The sequence below is a fragment of the Chrysemys picta genome, chromosome 11 (genome assembly GCF_011386835.1).
Source record: "Chrysemys picta bellii isolate R12L10 chromosome 11, ASM1138683v2, whole genome shotgun sequence".
In the NCBI taxonomy this organism is placed as follows: domain Eukaryota; kingdom Metazoa; phylum Chordata; order Testudines; family Emydidae; genus Chrysemys; species Chrysemys picta.
This window is the reverse complement of record NC_088801.1, coordinates 12,821,122-12,837,719: the sequence shown is the minus strand read 5'-3', so window position 1 is coordinate 12,837,719 and position 16,598 is coordinate 12,821,122. Positions and strand designations below refer to the sequence as shown.

Below are 16,598 nucleotides of genomic sequence, written 5' to 3'. Positions count from 1 at the left end.
GCAAATGAGGAAGAAACTTCTTTATTGTCTGATTATTCATAGGGCGCTTCTTACCCCATCCTCTGAAGCATCAGGTATTGGCCACATTTAGGCAAGCATCCCTATTTAGGAAAATATTTAAGTAAATGCTTAACTTAAGCATGTGCTTAAGTGTTTTCTTGAATAGGGGTGGATTAAGCACATGCTTGAGCACTTTCCTGAACTGGGGCCACAGTGACCAGGTACCGGACTAGATGTTTCACCAGTGTAATCCAGTATGGAAATTCTTATGTTACTAAAACAACCAACACTTGCAGGAAAAATGCATTAATGCTTAGAGCTGAACATCTTTTGTTACGTTTTGCACATTCTCTACTATTTCCTGCAAAAGTATCATTAATTAAAAATAAGCAGAAGCTGGGACCAGTCAAAAAATGTTGACATTTTTCAAGGAAAAACAGGGACAAGATTTTTTTTGCTAAAATTTTCATGAAAAATGTTCACATTTTTAACCACCTCTGGCAAAAATAAATCTTGCACACCAATGCCCTGATCCTGCACTGAGCTCCATGCAAATGGAGACCTGTATCCATGCAGGATAGGAGTAGGACTTTAGGGCTCATTTGTATGGATGCCAAATCCTTTTGTCCTTAGCCAGTAAAGCGCTAATGCATATGTTTAACTTTAAGCACATGAATAATTCCATAGAGTTCAGTGCGACTACTTTTGTGCTTTATTGCCTTGCCAAACCAAGCCAGCATATTTACCCAGTAATACTATTCACATGCTTAAAGTTAAGCATGTGCTTAAGTTCTTTGCTAGATCAAGGTCAGTTCACTGAGCACCTTGCAGGATTAAGCCCATAGTTAGGAACTGAGATGAATCTTTCGTTGAAAATTTGGGAGAGGGCTCAGAGGCTGACCTAGTTTGTGACTCAATTTTGCCTGAATTACAATAGATTTGAACTCCTTGTGAGTCATGGTGGATTAAGATTGCTTTGTAAAACTGAATCTTTAAAATCTACAGCTCAGTCACTTCTATTTATAGTCAATTATTAAATAATTTAAGATGCCTAATTATCTTCTCAAGGAGATTCCTTCTGTGCACAGGGTGCCTGAGCACTAGCAGTGCGGCAAGTTTGATTTATGAAGTTTGAGTCGGACGGAATATTTTATGCTAGTCCTTTTTTATGAGGCTGTAATATTCTAAATGGAAAAATTAAACTAAGATGTACGTGGTAATTATTAGTGCCATTAACTCATTTTTCATCACTTACAGCTGTGCAAATCAAACAAAGCCATAGCTTTTGAAACCAACTTTAAACAAAATCCTGAGAGATTTATTTTCAGAGTATCATTTTGAGGTTTATTTTCCTGAATCAATTTTAAATAATATAGAAATATAAAAATTGCTATGCTAGTTCAGACAATCAAGTGAACCTAATGCAGCATGCTGTCTCTGCGTGGTCAGTACCAAATGTCTCAGAAAAAGGTAGAAGAAACTACATAGTGGAAATTACTGAATAACCCATCCAAAGGGGAAGTTCCTTCTAACCCCAATCAATTATAGATCTCCTCCCCTAGTCTGAGCTTCTATCCCAATTTCAAGTGATATATAAATTGAATACTGTATGACATATTAAATATAACCCCAGATCCTGCAAATACTTAGATGTATGCTCACCTTGACATTCATCAATAGTCTCCACTAAAGAGCAACTCCCCGTATGGAGGGCAGGGGGTGGAATGCTTTTTTTAAAAAGGGGTTAAGGGAAGAAATTTTCACAGAGCTCTTTGCTAAAGTACGGGCAGAACATCACTCTTTCTGGATGGCATTGGGGAAGGTCAGGCTGCTGGGAGGCAGATCAGGCCTGTTGTAGGCAGGGAGAGATGAGAGATCAGCACCTGTGATGGGAATGGTTCAGTTGCTGGGCAGGTCACCAATACTATAAGGGTTAATTCAAGGTGACGGGGGTATTTGTACCCTACATATACCTTAAAACTGAATTCAGAAATACTAACTATAATACATAGGTTATTAATCAGGCACACTGCTTCGTATTAAAGGCTACCGCTAACTATAGATTTTACCTTATGATCAGTCTTTGAAATATTTAATTTTGTTTTTAGCACTTTCCCAATGTGACATTTATCAGTGTGATGAGGCAACTACTACTTGCAAGGAAAATGATGGAATAACGTGTGAATGTAAACCAGGATTTTCTAAGAAGAACCCACGAGACAAAAGCTGTTTAGGTGAGAACTTTGTGACCATTATAAGCTCTTATCATGGGTTGTGCTTTCCCCTCCCCACCTTCATTCCTTCTTGGTTGCACTGTGTCAGCACCATTGGGAAAAAAAAAGGGATTTTCTCAGGTGCTGAGTATCTGCAGCTCTGAAAATTGGGCACTGCAGCCCTGATGAAACAGTGGCCTTAAGCATGTGCTTAACTTTAATCCCAAGTAATTCCATTCCAATTTAGCAAAGCCCTTAAGCACATGAGTAATTTAAAACATATGCGTATTATGATTGAAATCACAGTATTGGCAGCACAGAGCCAGCTGAGTATTGGGTAGACAATCTACTCTCCTTGCAAACCGTTCAGGAGTCAATCCACCATGACTGCTGGGCTTGAAAGAATCTGGAGCCTGACCGTGCATACCAATGGTTTACAAATAGCAAGTCTTTGTCATTTGACAGGACCTATTGAATAAAATATTGTCTCTTACCAGCACGCCTGTGGGACTCAGTATTATTATTTTCCCTGATAGTTCGCAGATTTTCTTGGGGCCTATGGTCCTCCTCAAACTGAGATTTGCCCATTGCCTTACCACGACCCAGAGCTAGCCAGCAGTCCAGCTACCCCTAATCCTCTTTCTAGGATTCTGCTGCCCACTGGGCTTTAGGGGTGGTATTGTGACTGTGCCGCACATGACAGCATTGCCAACCCTAAGCATTCAAAAATCACGAGGGGATTTCAGAAGATAAAGAATTTGGGGTTCTTATTTGCCGTTTGGTTTTGGAGCCTTTACCAGACATTCACTTCCTGTTTTCAAGCTTTTCTCCATAATCACGAGTACTAGAAACATGCTTTATTAGCTGAGATTTCTCATATAATTAACTGATTCCAAGAGCTGAGGCTTTGGGGAAAACACCAACTTTTGCAAGACTTCATGATAAAATCACAAGAGTTGGCAAGGCTGCAGACTGGTGGGAACCAAGCAATGATACTTTTTCTTCTGTTATTGTGCCTGTATTTAAGTTTCTTTTCTGTGTGCGTATTTCTACTAAAAGATCCTTTTGTAGCCTTTAAGGACATAACACAGCACAGAGGCGAATCAGAATTCTGTGAGTTTATAAAGAGACAGGAAAAACCATGTGTGTTTTGCCACCTTCTTCTGTGTTAACTAAAAATGTAAATATTGCATATTGAAGTATTAAGCCTCTATATCAGAATATCCATTTTCAGACTTTCTTTAAAACAACTCTTTTTTTTTCCCCATTGAAAATGTAGGTTGTGATAACACATGTTCTAAAGAAAATCACATGCATTGTGTTACGGATAGCAACAGTGCCCCAGTTTGCCAATGTCTTCCTAATTTCCAAAACAAAGATGGAAACTGCGTGGAGTGAGTACTCAGCTACTTCCTTTGATCTATCACGATAAGGCAACACGGTATTTAAAACAGGATGGCGTTGACAATATTGCTTTTAGAATCACAACCCTAAACTGCACAAATTAAATGACATTAAGTAAGCAACAAAGACTGAACTATAGTACTTCAAATTCATGGCAGAACTTCCATTGAGGTCCAGGGGAAGCACATGTGCTGACCAGTATAAGTCCTATGGTATTTTGCTTGGGTTTCCCTCTAGAGGTGCTTCCTCCAGGACAGGGTTGAAACTCATTACTGGAGTAGTGTGGGGAAGCTATACTACTACCCAGGCTGTACCTCTGGATAAACAGAGAACTTCCTCATTCTCTGTCAATCCAGCTGTTCCTATGACTGTTACATTCACCAGCAAAATTAATGCTGACACTAGCATAAGTTTTATTTCAAAATGGTAGCATTGGGATGAAACGTGAGGAGTTGTCGACACTCAGGTGCCCAAGGAAGACTATGACACACAAAGGCCAAGTTTTTCAGAAGTGGCTAGTGACTCTTGATTTTCATAGATGGGTGCTCAGCACATTCTGAAAATCAGCCCCTTTTAAGGTGTCTCAAGTAGGGCACTTCAAAAATGGAGACATGTCTGAAAAGCTTGGACAAAGAAATTTTAGTTTAAAAAGGAAATTGGTGTTCCTCAACTGTTTCTTCTCACCCAAATCACCACAGAGAAACTACGTAGATTTAGAGATAAGATGACAAATATGAAACCCATCAATAAGAGAAAATGGTGGTGGGTGGGAGTGTTCCATTGTTTCATGACCATCTACTGCAGGGGTCGGCAATGTTCAGTACGCGGCTCACCAGGGTAAGCACCCTGGCGAGCCGGGCCAGTTTTATTTACCTGCTGACGCGGCAGGTTCGGCCGATCGCGGTCCCCACTGGCCGCGGTTCGCCGTCCCGGGCCAATGGGGGCGGCGAGAAGCGGCGCGGGCGAGCGATGTGCTGGCCGCGGCTTCTCGCCGTCCCCATTGGCCCGGGACGGCGAACCATGGCCAGTGGGGGCCGCGATCGGCCGAACCTGCCACGTCAGCAGGTAAATTAAACTGGCCCGGCCTGCCAGGGTGCTTACCCTGGCGAGCCGCGTGCCGAACGTTGCCGACCCCTGATCTACTGAATAGTCTGAACTCAGTTTCCATTTCTTTTACTATCGTTTAGGTGTGATGTGGGCTACTCTGGAGTAAACTGTAGCAACAGTGAGTACAAGAGTTTCTGATGTTTACTTATTGGAAAGATTTCCAGCAATGTTTTACTTGCAGAGCAGACCTTGCAATAGTAGAGTGAGCATTAGTAACATATGGAGATGCAAACACACCACGTTAACAACAACAAAAAGTTAGGAAAGGATGAGTTAAAAAGCATGAGCCCTGTAGCCATGTGGAGAGAAGCATCATAGACTTTAAGGCCAGAAGAAACCATTAGATCAGTGGTTCCCAAACTTGTTCCGCCGCTTGTGCAGGGAAAGCCCCTGGCGGGCTGGGCCGGTTTGTTTACCTGCCGCGTCCGCAGGTTCGGCCGATCGCGGCTCCCAGTGGCCGCGGTTCGCTGCTCCAGGCCAATGGGAGCTGCTGGAAGCGGCGGCCAGTACGTCCCTCAGCCCGTGCCACTTCCAGCAGCTCCCATTGGCCTGGAGCAGCGAAGGATGATTACAGAACACAGGCTATCAAATTGCATCCAATTACGGCTACGTTGAGCCCAATAACTTGTGTTTGACTAAAGCACGTCTTTCAGAAAACCATCCAGTCTTGATCTGAAGGCATCAAGAGATGGAGAATCCACCACTTCCCTTGGTAGTTAATTTGTTTATTTGTTCCAGTGGTTAATAATCCTTCATGCCTTATTTCTAGTTTGAATTTGTCTAGCTTTAACTTCATCCACTGGTTCTCGTCATACCTTTCTCTGCTACATTAAAGTGCCATTTAGTACCCCATATTTTCTCCTCAGGAAGGTATTTATACACTATGATTAAGTCACCTCTTGATCGTCTTTTTGATAACTGAACAGATTGAGCTCCTTCATTCTTGTGGGTCTTATCTGCAAACTCTCCAATTTTTCAACATCTTACAGGATAGCAAAATACTGTTTTGAGAGAAATGTCCCCCTCATGCCTCTCAGGGGTTGTGCCTACAGTATCATCCTGTGTAGAGAGAAGTTTGCTGAAGAATTGACACTTATGACTGTTTAATCACTGTGACTGGCTGGGGTCTAATTCAGTGCACGGTGCATTGTGTGTGAATGTTTCAACTCCTCTTACCCCCACCAATTGTATTCTTAAATTGGTATATGTTTAACCTGTGGATGTATTCAACTCTAAGACCTCAAAACCTTTGCATGTTTTGCCTGATTGTTTAGGGAAATGGCTAATAATAGTTTTAACACAGCACAGAAAAGCTGGCCAGGCATAAGCACAGTGTTATAAGAGGAAGAAATTTTTGACCCCGTTGAATGCTCTGCATGAATTTTGTTAAGAAGGCTTTTGGGTTCTTTCTTCTAATGCCTTTTCTAAAACAATTAAGAAAACCAATTGCTTCAAATATGCACAAATGCAACAGCAAGGTTATGAATTTAAAGACAATCTTGGGAAATTCTAACAATAACATTTAGAAGGCAACATCAACTCACCCACATACCTGATGGTGTCTATCAAAGATATACATTTAACAGACAAACTCATGATCCAAAATGCGACAGCACTACTAGTACTAAAGGTTGTGTGGGCAAAGTGATAGTCTCAATTACAGTCCCCTCCTCCCGCCATCTTCAGAGTAAACATTTGTACCCTCATTGCCTGGAGTGTAGCTGCACAGAGCTAAGTGATTGGATTTTAGGAGGCAACTGCATTAATAATGTGCAAGAGGAAATGGAATCCAGTTCACTCTCTCTGAAGGCACATCTCCACTACCGCTTAGGTTGATCTAATTTATGTCGCTCAGGGTGTGAAAAAGACACCTTCGTGAACGATGCAAGTTACAGCGACCTAAGCACTGTTCACACCGGCACTATGTTGGCAGGAGACGCTCTCCCACTGACATAGCTTCCGCTGCTCACGGAGGTGGAGTAATTATGCCAACAGGAGAGCACTCTCCCATCGGCATAGAGTGTCTTCACCAGATGCACTACAGGGGCGCAGCTGTGCCAATGTAGCACTTCTAGTGTAGATCTGCCCTTACTTGTGCTGACTCTGCAGGAGTAAAGAGCAATGAAAAGTTATTTTACTCACCAAAGTTAGCAAATAAGTTTCTGATTACTCTATCTTAAAGCAGAAACTGAAGCTGCAGCATTATGGAGGTGTGCAAACGTATTTTGCTTAATTCCATGTGAATTTAAAAAAACCCCTCCACACTATAGATGCAGAAAAACCATAGCTGCAGCACTATGGCGTTGGGCAGGTGGTTTTTATTATTCCACGGTGCTTCAGGCAATTACACAACTAAAAGCATTAGAAAAATGTCATCCTAAGCAAGTGTAAAAGAGAACTTCCCTACTGACATTTCCTCCCCAAATTGATCAACGCAATGATTCTTGACTGAGGAGTTTATAGTGTCTTCACAAACTTTAATCTACACAACAGCCCTATGAGGTCAGGAAGTAGTATGAGCCCCATTTTCTAGAAAGTCAGTTGAGGCAGTGTGTGTTTAAATGATTTGCCCAAGATCATATAAGAAGTCTGTAGCAGAGCTGGGAATTAAACCCAGGCCGTCTGGCTCATACTTGCACCACAAGCCCATCATTCGTCTCCTGTGAAGAGATAAAAATGTAAACGTTCAGAGCTGACCTAGAACTTTCCTTCATGCCCCCCCCCAAAAAAACAATTGAACGAAAACATTTTTTCAATGATTTGTAATTACCAGTATTTGGGGGGGGGGGAGATGATAGCTGTAGAAAAACAGGGCTTTTTTGTTTTGTTTTCACAAACAAAATTTGGAAAATAGCAGCCAGTCAGAAGAAAAAATTCAGTTTTACCAAAGTGGGTATTTTTTCCCAACCTTCCATAATTTGTAACTGTACAAAGGGATTTTGTCCAACTTTCCAAAAACTCCAGGCTTTCACTGAGAGCAAACAGGTGACATTTCAGCTCAAAAGAAAATATGTCAGAGAGGCACAAGCAAGTGTAAATAGGAGGTTGCAATAGAGGTTAATTTGCAACCTTAGGCCCTGAGCCTGCACTGGGATCTGCTGGTATGGAACATGTGCTGAGGACCATTTACTTCAAGAGAATTCTTCACCCATGCAAGGGTCTTTACTAGCAGAGCCTAATGCAGGAGCAGGAGTTTGCTGATGGCAAGTCTAACCCACAGGTGAGTTAAAGAGTCTCCCCCTCCCCCATGCAGATCCACAGAGGACACGAGTTGTTATAATCCCTACCTGTACAGGTTTGGCTCTTTAGTTCGAGCTGTAGTTGCTTATACTTTTAGCTCTGGAGGTTCCTAGTTCAATCCCCAGTGTGTTGGCCAAGATAAGATGGCCGATGTCATGTAAGTGGGGGCTGATCCAGGGTTCAAACTGCTATGGGCCTCAGATGCTTTGAATGAGCTTCCTTTGAGCTGAGAAAGTATGTAACCCACTGGTGAGTTGGTGTTGTGGGGTCTCCCTCTGCAGATTCACAGCGGATATGAGGTGCTACAGTTCTCCCTGAGCTTTAGCTCAAACTATAGCAGCTTATGCTTTTAGCTCTGAAGCAGACTGGTTCAATCCATGATGGTGGCCATCTCATAAGCACTGCCCCAAGAGTAATAGCATGAAAGACAGATATGTTTTGATGGTACAGAATCTATTTTACTCCAGAATATATTCTTGTTGTAGTAAAGGAGAGGTTCCCTTGTATACCATGTTTGCTATGAATATTTAATCTCTCTCTTTCCAGATTCCTTGTTGATCCTTATCATTGTGGCTGTCCTGTGTGGGGCTCTTATCCTGGGCTTAATTGCAGGACTCGTTGTCACTTCAGTGAGGTACAAATAGTTGCTTGCTAGGCGCTTGAACACAAAGGAGGTTGCTAAGCTCTACGGAATGGGCTAGTTTCAAAAAGAGGGGCCAGATTTTTAAAGCTGCCAATGTAAATGTCTATGTGGGACACATCAGTACCACCATTTTGCATGAAAGTTAGGTATTTGTCCCTGTAAACGTGTCACTCTAATAGTTTGTCATGAGAAATGTGTGCTCACATTGTTGAGAATCTGGCCCTGGGTGTCTGTTTCCAAAATATGCAGATATGGCTGAAATGTACCCCCTCCCCCTGCTTAAAACCTCGAAATTCATATCTCCTCCCCAACCCACAGCCTGAAGGGAGGTCAGACTCCACCCCCTGAGCCCAGGGACAGACTATGGAGCTCAATTCAGCACCTCTGTGGCCTTCCTTGGCCACGTGGGTTGCCCCCTATCCACGTTTTCCCAGAATCATCCCTTTTTTGAAGTAGCTGTCATGGAAAATCTGTAAGTCTTCTTGGGACAGTAAAAGTCCTGGGTTTTGTCAGAAAGTTTCTCAGGGATGGGGGCTGCATCTGCACTGAGCCCCAGTGGGCAGCCAGGTGGGAAGCCAATGAGGGTGAGCTCCAGAAGGTGGGACAGGACTGGCTTCACGGGCAACTCATGGTTGAGGGACAGGGAGTGGCAATAACAAGAAGGCTGGTGTGCTGCAGGGCCAGCCTGTCCTTAAGCCAACCCACCAGGTAGACGACAGGGGACCAACCTGGGGTGTCCAGCAGCAGGGGCTGGGGTCATGGGGCTCAGAGCAGCAGAAGGTGGGGGCATAGCCTGAGTGTTTGAGGCTGCAGGAAGAAGAGGGGCTGGGCTGGGCTGGGCCTGGCTTGGGGGCTGCAGGTCCCTCACCCTAGCATGGGTGGCAGAGGGAGGTGGTACCTCCTGCACTGCGCCCTGGCATGATAGTGGGGTAGTTGGGTCTCTGGCATACTAACTAATAGGCCTGTTGCAGTTTTCTGTACCTCAGAGGTGGCAACCCCATCAGCCACTACTCCAGCCTACAGGCTGGAATGGCAACAGCTGTCTCTGCATCTTTTATGTGGGGCTCCCAGCCACCAGATCTGCCTAAGCTTAGACCCAATGGTCCCTTTCTTCAGCCCAGCTCCCTGTGCACTGGCCTATTCTGAATTGCCATGGAGCCTATGAACCTGCCAAGCAGGAGATATGGAGGCCACTCGTGCATAGTCACTCTACCCTTGCCCACTCCTGGAGGAGTACAATGTGGCATTTGCAGGGTGGAGGACATTCCAAGAGTGGGTGGATTTCACCAACATGGCTTTAAGCGATTGGGTGTGTATGCAAGATATGCATTTGTGCACACAATCAGCAATTCTACATGCATATTTTGCATATACAGCTTCTTGATTGCATGTATGAAAGTAGCTTTTGTAATGGGTATAAATTAACATACCAGTTTCTTATTTGCATACACAGTTACAAGTGCAATTCGTGTTGTGTCAGGGAGAATTCCCTCTTCCTATGACAATATAGAAAGGAGTTTCTCTGATCTCTGCCTCTCCTGGCACCTTAAACCATATTTGTAATAAGAAGTTTGGGGGCTTGCTTTATAAACTGCCCTGTCTGGCCTTTGTAACAAGTGATGTCATAGCACACAGCCCGTGCACCAATAATTACTCTCATTGCATATTTCAAAAAGGGGGACAAGAGAGTGTGAAAAATAAGAAAGGAGTGGGGGGTTAGATGGATCAAGATACATCTAAAAGTTAAGCCTTGGAAAAGATAATTTTCTTTTTCATTAAAGAGCAAATAAAAGCCAAAGAAGTCCAGAGAAGAGGCATTTGCTGACAGAGGACTATTCAAATAAAAGAGACACACCTGGACATATTTCTGCCATCAACTCTGCTGCAAATGACAAAATCTTTCCCAGAATCCAGACTAGCAATGCTGCTCAAGTCAACCGAGGGTTTGAGATAAGCAACCCTTATGAGATGGGACCACCAACAAGGAAACTTCCTGAGAGGGATTATGATGATGATGAGGTAGGTGATTCATACATGACTAATTGAATGGTATATTTTAACCCTAGTAATGTAGGGAAAGTGTGAGATCCTCACCTCTACTCCAGTCCCTGTATAGTGGGTAAAAGGGATGGAGTGGTGGATCTGAAAGCCCTTGATCGAGCCCTGGGAACATACCCCATCACAGGAGCTGGAGAAGACAGCTGTAGGCTGCCTTCTGAGGACCCCTTTAAAAGCCCTGGTGCCTTCGTGCTGTGGGTAGAGCTTCAGTGGTGGGAAAGGGTGTCGGGGGGAAGGCACAGCTTGCAGGGCTGCTGCCCAAGGAGGCTGCTGAAACTTAAACAAGCTCTCAGAACTGTCTAATTTATACTCCACTCCAGCCCCCAACTCCAACCCCCGAGAGCAGCCCAGGGTTTGGAGGGCATGAAGGGGGCTTAAAGGGCCGTAAGAGGCATAGCAGAGAACCTCACCAGGGGAGCCCAACAAGCACAGACGTGTTATGCTAGAGGGTGTTTTCTGACACGTTGGGATGCACTGTCTGGATTTTATTCAGAAGCATTTTGGCTCTTTATACTGAGCGGTAGAACTGCTCTGCACCGTGGCACTTGGTGGGGCAGTTTTAAACACATTAAGAACATAGCGATCAATAAAAGTCATGTGCTGTATCCTGCGTGCGCCCCATAAATAACCCATCAGTAGTACAGGCAGATGTGTAATTTCAGAGTCTCTATGCTTTGTGTGTCATTTCCCCACCCCCACCCCCCGCACACACACACACCCCTTTTAGGGGGAAAATATTTTTTAACTGTTTGGCGTCCCAATTTTGCAGTCCTGGCTTAGGGAAAACACCCACGTGAAGTGACTGGGAGTTTTGTCTGGATACAGGGTGCAGAATTGGACCTTGAATATTCAAAGCCTTTTTAAAAACTATTTTAGATCCACCTCAGTAAGGCCCTGATACAGCAAACTGTCCCTATTTAGTAAAGAACTTGCACAAGGGCTTTAATTTTAAGCACATGCTTGTGCTGAATTGAGGCCTTCTCCCTGAATCTGAGAAACATGGTAAGTTTTACGTTGTGTAATATACAAAAACTGCTGATAAAAAGTATCTAATTACTTCAGGTAACAATCCCTTGATCTGATTTAGCCAAATAGTGATTTTGTCAGACTTTCCTAGCTTATCAAGAATATTAACTTTTCACTTATCTTGAAAAATAATTGCCCCAAAACTCTCTGTTTTCCATCAAAACTCAAGTTAGGCTGGGGAAGGGCTACTTCAGTAGAACATATGAACACTGAACTGTATTTTCTGTCCCATCAACGCGTGCATATTGCTTTTTCTAGTATGAAATGTCATCAAGGAGTGATGGCTTCAGGCTTCAGCGCAAATACTGAATTTAAGCAGAACAAGAGACCGGCAGCTTGAAGAGATAGGAGAACCATGACAACAGACCATGGTAGATGGGTTCTGCAGCTTCATCACCTAGCAGAGGATTTTGGTTGGGTGGCAATTAGAATGCTTAAAATGACTACAAATTCTGCAGACGACTTTTTAAATGAAGACGACAATCTGAAGGAGACCTCTGTATAACTAATCTGCTTAAATAAATGAAAATTAAAGTGGGGATGAGATGTATTTAAGGACCCTATGGGCTTGTCCATCACAGATTGTGTGTACACAAGATTTTTTCAGGAAGCCTCTCACCAATGCAGCTCTAGCAGTGGCAGCAGTGGTGGGACAGCTAGCATATACAGGGCACCAGCATTTTAACCACCATGTTGTCTAACCCTGTTCAGAGAAGGTCCAGATGACATGATGATGACAGCCAGCTGTGCTGGTCTGCACCAGCACCCTTGCCATTGCTACCCTGGGCAAAGATGTGTTAACATCATGGAAAACTGCCACACAAAAAAAGTAGTGTGAGTCCAGGCTACAAAGAACAGTCTCCCAGATTTCATACTGCTTTGGGTTCCAAATAGATAGCGCTGTCTTGGGAACATTCAAACAGACGAGCTCCAATCTCAACTGGAGCCCCTAAGTGTTACTATAAAACAAAAAATAAAAGATCTGGTTTCAGATTCCAGCTCTTGCTTGCCACATCCCCTTCATGTTGGAAGGTCTTCAGTTCCATGAGACCCAGATCGAGGCCGGAGTCTGGTGGCCAGAGCCAGGGCTTTGGTTTGAACCCATTTACATTTCCCTCCTCATACAATGGCAGGGCCAATACCTCCCAACGGTGCCTTTTACCAGAGCTATAGCTTGCCATCACATGCAGTTTGTGATCACTTCAGCTTCTCTGGACCTCAGGCTGGCATAAAGCATATTTCTATTAAGCTTCCTGAAAAGAATTGTTACTTGGCTTTTTTCCCCCTTATTATTTTTAGTTTATCGTGCGATTTCACTGTCTTTTTACGTTCAGTAAATCTTTTAAAAAATGATACCTACTTCATATTTTAATGTGTAATTTATCAGATAATTAATGACTCTAATGATTAGCGCTAGCATTTCAAACTCTGTATATATATTTAAATAGGTTAGGTGCCTATAAAGTATAATTTAATTTAATTACAATGTTATGGTTTGTGATTTGTGTTCTTGGGACATACGAACTAACTTGTGTTCTATTAAACACAGCACCTGCTCAATAAACTTTCATATAATGCTGTTCAGAGAGATGTGGGGTTCCCTTGCACACATCAGAACTGTCCTCTGCACCCTACACTGGCTCCCATAGAATGTCAAATCAAGTTCAAGGTTTCAGTCCCTCTCTTCCAGGCACTCAATGGTGTGAGGTCAGGGTACCTACAAGATTGACTAAAGCCACAGAATGAAGACCATGATGAAACTCTGCCATGATGGAGCTCTTTACAGTAAGGGTAAAGCTCATCTGTGCAGGAGACAGTTTTCTCAGGAGCTGGTGCGAGATGCTGAATGAGCTCCCACAAGAATTAAGGACCACCACAAACCCCACCCCTTCCACTTTAAGTGAAAGGCACATTTCTTTTATCTGCTCTCTCTAATATAAATACAGAGCAGTGTGTGTTATTTTAAAAAAATCAAAACAAAACACTCCACCGCACATACTTCTCCCCCGGGGAAAGGAGAAGAGAACAAACACAGGACAGATGTTAGTCACGTTACTTAATGCACAACTGAAGATGCTCAGATACTACACTGATGAATGCAGTATAATTAGCTGTAGGCATCTGAGTACAGCTTCTGAACACCCCAAAAGGCAGAGGGGGGTTGGATCCAGGAGTTTGGTTTGTGCCCACCTCACATTCAGATGATCAAATTAGAAATATTGGTTAAATCTTAATGTAGTGATGCTTCTTAGGGGGTTTGTACCCAATGCCATTGACTTTCAATGGGCGTTGGGTGCCTAACTCCCATAGACCTCTGAAAATTCCAGCCTGGATTCTTAATGTTTCTGTGATATACCAGTCCTGGGTATATGATCATCTATCCTTCTTCTGGCTGGCCCCTATGCCCGTAACAGTCTGCTACTTTCTCCCAGGTAAGGAAGTTCTCCATTAGCTCAGAGTGTAGAGGCTTTTGGTTTGGGGACTACAGGTCACAGGTTTGCTCCTGCTGATACCTATGACACTTGTATGCAACCTTGCACTTCCTCAATATTTTAAATGTTCTAAAGCAACCAATATTTGACTGGAAGGATGCCAGGCAGTTGTGAGGAACAGAAGATGTGCCAAGTGGTTCTTGTATTTTTCACAGAGCCTCTCTGATAAGCTTCAATATTTGAATGATTATTCTTTAGTTTCACTTCATGTCCTCTGATAAAGTCACACCAGACAACTGGCCATCTGGGGTTGACCCCACACTGGCAATGACAGGGTTAAAGGCAGCCGAGATCCCAATTAGTCCATTTTGTGACACCTGGACGGGGAGACAGGAAATTAAGGATTAGATCCATCTGGGGATAGCCAGACTGGGTGGTTTCTATCAAGGAAGGAGTGTGGGGCCAAGAGCAGAACACTGAGAGAAGAGAGCTACAGCAGTGAGCTTTTACCCTGGAACTGGTCCTGAAAGGAGAGGCTAACAGGGGTTCCAGGTGGTTGCCAGAGGGGAGTCATCCTGAGAAGAAAACTCAGCAACAAACTGGGAAAAGCTGCACAGAGAGAAGAAGCTCCAAGGAGAGAGGAGTGGCGAGCACAGCTCCAGGAGAGACACCTGCAAACAGGCAAAGGTAGGAAACAGCCAAGGGAACTAGCAAAGGTAATAAGAAACAGACCCTAGCTGCTTATCACCCAGAGGAGAGGGTGGGCCTGGGTTCCCTTGCAACCCCCCCACAGGAGAGGCAGTGTAAGCCTCAAGAGGAAAGGAGCAAGGACTACTGAGCCTACACTGGAGCTGAAGACCTGGTTCAGGGTCACTAAGGCTTTAGGTTTTTGTTTGTACTTCTTGTTTCCCTAGGAGGGGTGAGGCTCTCAGCCTCTCAGCTCTCTGGATGAGTCATAAGAAGGACCAGACCACAGAGGGCGTATCTACACAAACCAGATACCTGCGGCTGGCCTGTGCCAGCTGACTTGGGCTTGTGGGCCTCAGGCGGCGGGGTGGTTTGGTAGAGATCTGAGGCTGTTTCACTGCTGTGTCCGGCTGGAGCCCAGGCTCTAGCACCCTGTGAGGTGGGAGGGTCCCAGAGCTCAAGCTCTAGCCTGAACCCAGAAGCCTACACATCAGTGAAACAGCCCCACAGCCTGTGCCCAAGTCAGCTGGCATGGGCCAGCTGTGGGTTTTTCTTTGCTGTGTAGGCATACACAGAATGGCCCAAGTAGCTGCAGGAAGGGAGTGACACAGATGGATGGGCTCCAACATCAGCCAGGGACTGAACCTTCAACACTGTTCTACTCACACTGCAGGTCATATTTAAACCATGAAACACAAGCAACAGTGAGTGGTGGTTTGGTAGAGACCTGTGGACAGGTTCCAATTAAAAAAAATGTACCTTAACCAGAAGCTGAACACTTTTCATTTTTTGTTGCTGCTTCATCTCCTGTTCTTCAATAGGACCGTATGTAGATGGTCCAGAACAATGGTTCTCAAATTAGGGCCACTGCTTGTTCAGCAGTTCGCCGCTCCAGGCCAATGGGGGCTGCGGGAAGCGGCATGGGCCGAGGGATGTGCTGGTCACCGCTTCCCGTCGCCCCCATTGGCCTGGAGCGATGAACCGCGGACAGTGGAAGCCGCAATTGGCCGAATCTGCGAACGCGGCAGGTAAACAAACTGGCCCAGCCCGCCAGGGGCTTTCCCTGAACAAGCGTCGTCCCAAGTTTGAGAACCACTGGTCCAGAATATCTTGACCATACTGTTCTGACCCAGTTAAATCCAAGATGTGCTGGAAACCTTGCCAACGCAGACTGATCTTGCAAGCTTTCGAGCCTGATGTCTAGACCAAAGAGGTTCAGAGAAGCTTAGGAAACAATGGTCCTATACTGAACTGATGAACTATTTGAAGTTCAGACATGACAGTAGGTTTTTAGACCTTTCCATGGGTATTCCATATTCTAGTTAGTATTATGGCTGTATGGAAATGCTGGGCTATACCTAAGAATAACAGAATAAATAAATAGCAGAAATAGTACTTAGGAGATAAATAATACTCCAAACTATTCTGGTTAATAACTTTAGGACTCATGGGGATTATATCTTCAGAACTATCAGTCTGCATCTTGAAGACCTATAAATGAACTTACTGATCTATGCAGTCAATATCTATGGATGCCTTCATTCTCTCTGCCAAAGTCTCAGTGAACAGATGTATTATTTTAATTTAGTTTAAAGTCTTTTCAGAGTGTGTGATTTTTTTTTTTTAATTATGTCTTCTGGTAAGTAAAGCAAAAGACTGTCCACTGAGGTTTCTAACCTAAGTGAGTTCTCCAGTTCTATCTCCTAATGTCAATGAATTTTTTAAATATACATACAGCTGTTGGCTGTTAAAAACATTAATGTAAATAATTATGAAAATCCTCTTTTT

At 43.9% G+C, this 16,598-nt stretch overlaps 1 protein-coding gene across 8 annotated transcripts in view; it reads left to right on the top strand.

The window, feature by feature from the left end:
- MUC13 (mucin 13, cell surface associated) overlaps positions 1 to 13,269 on the top strand; it is a 50,580-nt gene extending 37,311 nt beyond the window's left edge. For all 8 annotated transcript variants that reach the window (XM_065561530.1, XM_065561529.1, XM_065561528.1 and 5 more), the window contains 6 exons: positions 2,109 to 2,234; positions 3,493 to 3,607; positions 4,805 to 4,842; positions 8,511 to 8,598; positions 10,389 to 10,626; positions 11,950 to 13,269. In XM_065561530.1, the coding sequence (XP_065417602.1) occupies positions 2,109 to 2,234; positions 3,493 to 3,607; positions 4,805 to 4,842; positions 8,511 to 8,598; positions 10,389 to 10,626; positions 11,950 to 12,000 (656 nt within the window). In that variant the 3' untranslated portion in view covers positions 12,001 to 13,269. The remainder of the gene's footprint in view (positions 1 to 2,108; positions 2,235 to 3,492; positions 3,608 to 4,804; positions 4,843 to 8,510; positions 8,599 to 10,388; positions 10,627 to 11,949) is intronic.
- The last annotated feature ends 3,329 nt before the right edge of the window (positions 13,270 to 16,598 follow it).